General features: G+C 43.1%; 1 protein-coding gene across 1 annotated transcript; it reads left to right on the forward strand.

Moving 5' to 3' along the window:
* The first annotated feature begins 2730 nt into the window (after positions 1 to 2730).
* On the forward strand, positions 2731 to 5639 carry LOC110777841 (uncharacterized). Its single transcript, XM_056839642.1, has 4 exons — positions 2731 to 2897; positions 3361 to 3625; positions 3684 to 5012; positions 5064 to 5639. Exons 1-4 carry the CDS (start codon positions 2731 to 2733, stop codon positions 5637 to 5639), a joined length of 2337 nt encoding a protein of 778 aa, XP_056695620.1.
* The last annotated feature ends 783 nt before the right edge of the window (positions 5640 to 6422 follow it).

A 6422-nucleotide genomic window follows, 5' to 3' on the forward strand; every position in this document is an offset into this window, starting at 1 on the left:
CGAACTGAAAATTCAAAATTAAAATTAAAACGAACCAATCGGGTCAAGACAAGGTCGTGGGCTTGCGCCCATGCCTCGTCAAGTCCAACAAGAAACAAACCCCTTGTCACTCGATTGATCGTATTGCAAAGCCCAAGCAACAACGCACCAATGCGGCAGGCCCAGCGAGCCACGCTTGCGCGCAGCCCACTCGCCCACCGCACTGGCACGCTTCTGGGCAACCCTGCTGGACAGGCCAGCCAACGCTGCCCGCGTGCACGTTGTGTTGCGCTTGTCGCTGCCTTGGATGCTCCCTTGGCGTGCTTGCTGGGCGAGGCAACGCACGTTGTGGTGCAACATCCATCGCTGCCCACGCGTGCTTGCCTTGCTCGCTGCACTGCTCGCCCATCGCCCATCGCCCCACACGCGTAGCACACAGCCCCTAGGCAGCCATTGCCTTGTGCATGCCACGCTCGTTGCTCGCTGCATTCGTACCGCATGGGCGACGAGCTCCCTTGCTCGTCGTCGCATGCCCGCACTTTACAACACCCCTTAAGGGTAACACATAACGTCCATTGCTTTGTGCGTGCAACCTTTATGAGCGAATTTCATAAAAAATTAAATCTTTTTAATTCAAAATTAATGACAAATTAATAAAACATATTAATTTCATAATTTTAGGGCGAAAAATCGAAAATTTATTAATCAATTAATTTCCGATTATCATGGATTCAAATCTAGGTCATAAAAATTTAAATTTATCATAAATTAACAATTTTTATGGTGGTTATTAATCATGGATACCTAATTAAATCGTTAATTAATTATGAAAATCAAATCAATTCTAAATTATTCGAATTTCAACAAATTAATTACAATTACAAATTAGGTTGTATAATTAATAAACTTAGGCATTCAAATTTGTTAAACATATACAGTAGGTCAATCAAAAATTCAAGATTTATCAACAAGAATCGCAAATATTTAATTTAACATCTTAAAATTACAAACTTTTGCGTTCGAAAAACTAAAACCTCCGAAAAGTCATAGTTAGGCTTGGAATTTGGGAATTATGGGTTCGGCCGAAAAATAGTAATTTTGTCAAAAGTTTAAAATGCCTTTTACATGCGGAATTGACACAAAAATCACTCGATTTCGTTGAGTAACGAAGAAACTGCCGAAAAGCTACGTACATATAATTAAATAAACGCAATTTGCAATTAATTAACAATTACGAAAATTAATCACCCCTTTTAATTCTTTGCAAATTTGTAAAATTTAACCATGTTAAGCAATTATTATGGAATTAATTAGAGGCTCGTGATACCACTGTTAGGTTATGATACATATAAACGAATATAAATCATGCGGAAAAACCATAAACACCAGGATTCCAAATTAATTGCCACATAACAATTAACATAATTAGGATGCATACTCTTTGTAGCGTTCCCTCACTTGCTGCGCCCGAACCGAACAAGAACAAGTCTTTAGGACTCTAAGTGTCGTCCCTCCGTAGAAAGTCCACAGCACGTCCGGATCCGCCTTAAGATTGACTAACTAGAATCGCCTTTAAGGTACTATTATTTTCGGTCAATATGGGCAAAGTATGTGACTGAATTTTTCGCTCAAAATTCTCAACTTTAGAATACTTAAAAAAAACTCGTTTTAAATTATGAGCATTGATCTCATATTTATAGGCTATGGAAAAAGTAATCGAATCCTACTAGGATACGAATTAATTAAGTAGAATCTTATTAGAACTCTTATTAATTAATTTATCCATTAGGATTAGGAATTTAATCATTAAACGAATCCTATACGTTTTAGGTTTCGTACGGAAGCACAAACACTACACGAGCACGATCCGCAAGCATGCAGGCCATGCCCGCGCACAGCCCACACGGTCGCTCGGCCCACGCGAGCTACAAGCCCACGCGAGCTTCGCAGCCTGCTTGCAGCCCACTGCTCGCAGCTACGCTCGCAGCCACGGCCTGCTGGGCGTGGCCTTGGCTGTTTGTGTGGCGCGCTAGCTTGCTGGACGCGGGCCTGGCTTCGTGCTGGGCCTTCGTCTAGCAAGCTCGTCCGATGCTAATTCGTACGACGCGCTTCCGATTAATTTCCCGATTCCGGAATTCATTTCCGATACGAACAATATTTAACATCCCGCTTCTGGTATTAATTTCCGTTTCGAACGAATATTTAATATTTCCGTTTCCGAAATTATTTTCCGATTCCGATAATATTTCCGATTCCGACAATATTTCTGTTTAAGAAAATATTTCAGATTCTGGCAATATTTTCATTTCCGATAATATTTTCCGATACGTACCATGTTTCCGTTTCCGGCAACATCTACGACTTGGATAATATTTATATTTCCGATACGATCCATATTTCCGTTTCCGGCAATATCATCGTTTCCGGAGTATTCATTTATTTGCCTTTGACGATCTCAGCTCCCACTGAAACCAAGATCCGTCGATTCCGAATATCCATTAGATAGAGCATTTAATGCCATTAAATACTTGATCCGTTTACGTACTATTTGTGTGACCCCACGGGTTCAGTCAAGAGTAAGTTGTGGATTAATATCATTAGAAGCGGCCTCTAGCTAGGCATACAGTTCACTTGATCTCACTGAATTATTAACTTGTATAATTAATACTGAACCGCATTTATTAGACTTACCATTAAATGCATACTTGGACCAAGGGAATTATTTCCTTCAAACTGAATGTAGATAGTGCTATGAAACCAGTACGACAGAAGAAAAGAAATCATGGGGAGGCAAGAAATTTAGCCGCCGCTGCTGAAGTACAGAAGTTAATGGACGCAGGCTTCATACGTCCATGTCAGTATCCAGACTGGGTAGCCAATGTAGTACTGGTACCTAAGCCCAATGGGACGTGGAGGATGTGCGTCGACTATACCGATTTAAATAAAGCCTGACCCAAGGACAGTTTTCCATTACCAAAGATAGATCGACTCGTGGACTCAACGGCAGGGCACGCCATGATGAGCTTCATGGACGCTTACTAAGGATTTCATCATATCCCTTTATGGCCCGAAGACCAGGAGAAGACGTCATTTGTCACAGAGCAAGGTTTGTACTGCTACAAAGTAATGCCGTTCGGCCTAAAAAATGCACCAGCCACATTTCAACGATTGGTGAACACCGTTTTTACGAAACAGTTGGGGAGGAATATAGAAGCCTATATTGATGATATGATTGTAAAAAGCAAACAAAAGACGGATCACCTCGGCGATTTGCAAGAGACCTTTGAGACCCTTAGGGCTTACCAAATGAGACTCAATCCAAAGAAATGCATTTTCGAAGTCTCTTCTGGCAAGTTCCTTGGCTTTTTTTATTGATGAAAGGGGCATTGAGGCCAATCCTGACAAGGTACAGACCGTCATCACTATGACGTCGCCAAAGACAGTTAAAGATGTGCAATGCTTGACTGGTTGCCTTGCCGCCTTGGGACGATTTTTGTCTAGTGCTGGAGATAAGTGTCATTACTTTTTCAGTACCATAAAAAAGGGGACCCAATTTGAATGGACGCCACAGGCAGAGGCTGCCTTCCTCCGTTTGAAAGAGCATCTGCACACTCTGCCGCGGCTAGTCAGCCCTCTCTCAGGGGAGGTTCTATGCCTCTATCTTGCCATCTCGGACTATGCTCTAAGCGGCGTCTTACTTACAGAGGGATGGAATGCAACTACCTGTCTATTTCGTCAGCCACATGTTCCAGAATGCAGAGCTTAAGTATCCAACTGTTGAAAAATTCGGCTTCGCGCTATTCTTAGCTAGCAAGAAGCTTCGCCCTTACTTCTTGGACCATCGGCTGATAGTGTACACAGATCAACCTCTGAAACGGCCATTTACTAACCTGGAGGCGTCCGGGAGAATGCTCAATTGGGAAATCGAGCTTAATGCATTTGATATTTCATATAAGCCGCGGAAGGCCATACAGGGGCAGGCTTTTGCTGATTTTATTGCAGAAATGACTAGGCCACTCTACTTGAAAAATGAAAAGACTCAATGGGTAGTCCACGTGGATGGCTCTGCCACCCAAAATGGGTGTGGAGCCGGCATTATCTGTGAATCACTAGAAGGGGATGTCTATGAATATGCAATGCGTTTCAACTTTCAGACGTCAAACAATGAAGCTGAATATGAAGCCTTGATATGCGAAATCCAAATGAGCAAAGCAGGCGGGGCAGCAGAGGTCCTGGTCTTATCCGACTCACAGTTAATTGTCAGTCAAGTAAAGGGAGAATATGAAGCCAATGATGACACCATGATAAAATACTTGGAAAAAGTCCGCCAAGAAGCACAGCAGCTGACTAGCTTTGAAATACAACACATACCACGGTCTGAAAATAGAAAGGCAGACGCCTTATCCAAGTTGGCAAGCTCAGCATCCTGCGGCACACCACATCATGTATTTTGGGAGGTAAAACAGTCCAAGAGCATTGACGTCTTGAGGACAGACATCTTAGACCGAACGGCCACCTGGATGGATGATATTGTCAATTTCAAAATGAATGGTGTGCTCCCTAAAGACCCCAAGCAGGCGGAAAGGTTACAAAAGAAATTCACCTGGTTCGAGATATGGAATGGGACTTTATACCAAAAAGCTTTCTCGCGGCCTCTTCTTCGCTGCGTAACCCCAGAGAAGGGGCATGAAGTACTGGAGGATCTCCATCAGGGATTATGCAGCTCACACATAGGGGGGAGGGCCTTGGCAGAAAAAGCTCTAAGAACTGGATATTATTGGCCCACTCTCAAAGAAGACGCTCTTGACTTGGTTAAGCGGTGTGATAAATGTCAACGGTTTGCTCATCTAATTCGACGACCGGCTCAGAAACTAACACCCATCACCAGTCCTATACCATTTGCTAAATGGGGGATGGACCTATTAGGCCCTTATACGACGGCCCTAGGGGGACTGCGCTATGTGATAGTTGTTGTCGACTATTTCACCAAATGGGTAGAAGCTGAAGCCCTGAAAAACACCAAGGCACAGGACGTGAGGGCCTTCATCTAGAAAAACATCATTACAAGATTTGGTGTGCCGCAGTCCATTGTCTTTGATAATGGGCCACAATTCAAGACACCTAAGTTGGAAAGCTGGTTGGCTGATCACGGCGTCACGGCATGTTTTGCATCAGTTGGCCGCCCTCAAGCAAATGGACAGGTAGAAGCATTCAACAAGATCATCTCTGAAGGGATGACAAAGAAGCTTGATGAAGCAAAAGGGTTGTGGGCCGACGAATTACCCAATGTCTTATGGTCTATACGAACAACAGCAAAAAATTCCACAGGAGAAACACCATTCTTATTAGCATATGGAGCTGAGGCCGTCCTACCAATTGAAATGTGTGAACCAACTCTGCGCGTCATGCTATTTAATGAAGATGCCAATTGGGAAATGATGAAAGCGGCCTTGGATTTCTTGCTTGGAACCAGAGGGAACACGGCTCTACGCCAACAGCTATACAAACTCCGAATGACTAGGGAGTACAACAAAAGAGTCTCCGGAAGAATCTTAAAGGTTGGAGATTTCGTGCTAAGGAAGATGGAGGCCGTTGGACGTGCTAATGAACAAGGGAAGCTCACCCCTACCTGGGAAGGTCCATACGAAATCTATGAATAGGTTCGGGACGGAACATACCGAATCCAAGATATGCAGGGGTGTCCAATTTTACGTACCTTGAATGCGGATAACCTGAAGAAATACTTTTTCTAAAGATTGATATCTATGTTATCTTGATTAATGAATGAACACTTTGTAAGAATGAAGACGTCCACACTATAGACGCATCATGTAGCACGGCTTATTGAAATTTAAATGAAAATCTCCCAGCAAGCCGGCCTTTCCAGGGAATCTTTACTTGTGCCAAATACGTTACCCAATCCTTTAAAGAGGCACAGACAATAACACTCTCTTAAAGACTAGTCGTTTAAAGGCCTAAGAAGTGGCCCAGATTAGCACCCTCACTAGGTTGATCACCTAGAACACAGGGGAAACACATTTTTCGATGGCTATATGAAGTAGCTAAAGACCTTGGCAACGGAAGACCAAGGAAAATAATCGCCGTACCCATTTAGGGGCGTCAGCTATAAATGTTGAGCTAACCAACATAATAAAATAGACAGGAACGACAAATAAAATAAAACAACAGAAACGTTTAAAAGACGCCCAATCATTTAAATAAGTCAGTCATAATTACAAAATTATGCACATAACGCCATCAAGCAAGGCGTTGCAAAAACAAGGAAAAGTCAAAATACAAATCCCCTAGATTGCCTCATTCGTCATCATCACCGGGAACGAATTCAGGAGGAGGACGTCCTTCCTTCAGGGCTTTCTCCACCTCCACCTGATAATCGATGAATTTCTCGAACCAGCTGAAGGGGCGCATACTGCCAAACTCCG

This window comes from Spinacia oleracea, chromosome 3 (genome assembly GCF_020520425.1).
Source record: "Spinacia oleracea cultivar Varoflay chromosome 3, BTI_SOV_V1, whole genome shotgun sequence".
In the NCBI taxonomy this organism is placed as follows: Eukaryota; Viridiplantae; Streptophyta; class Magnoliopsida; order Caryophyllales; family Amaranthaceae; genus Spinacia; species Spinacia oleracea.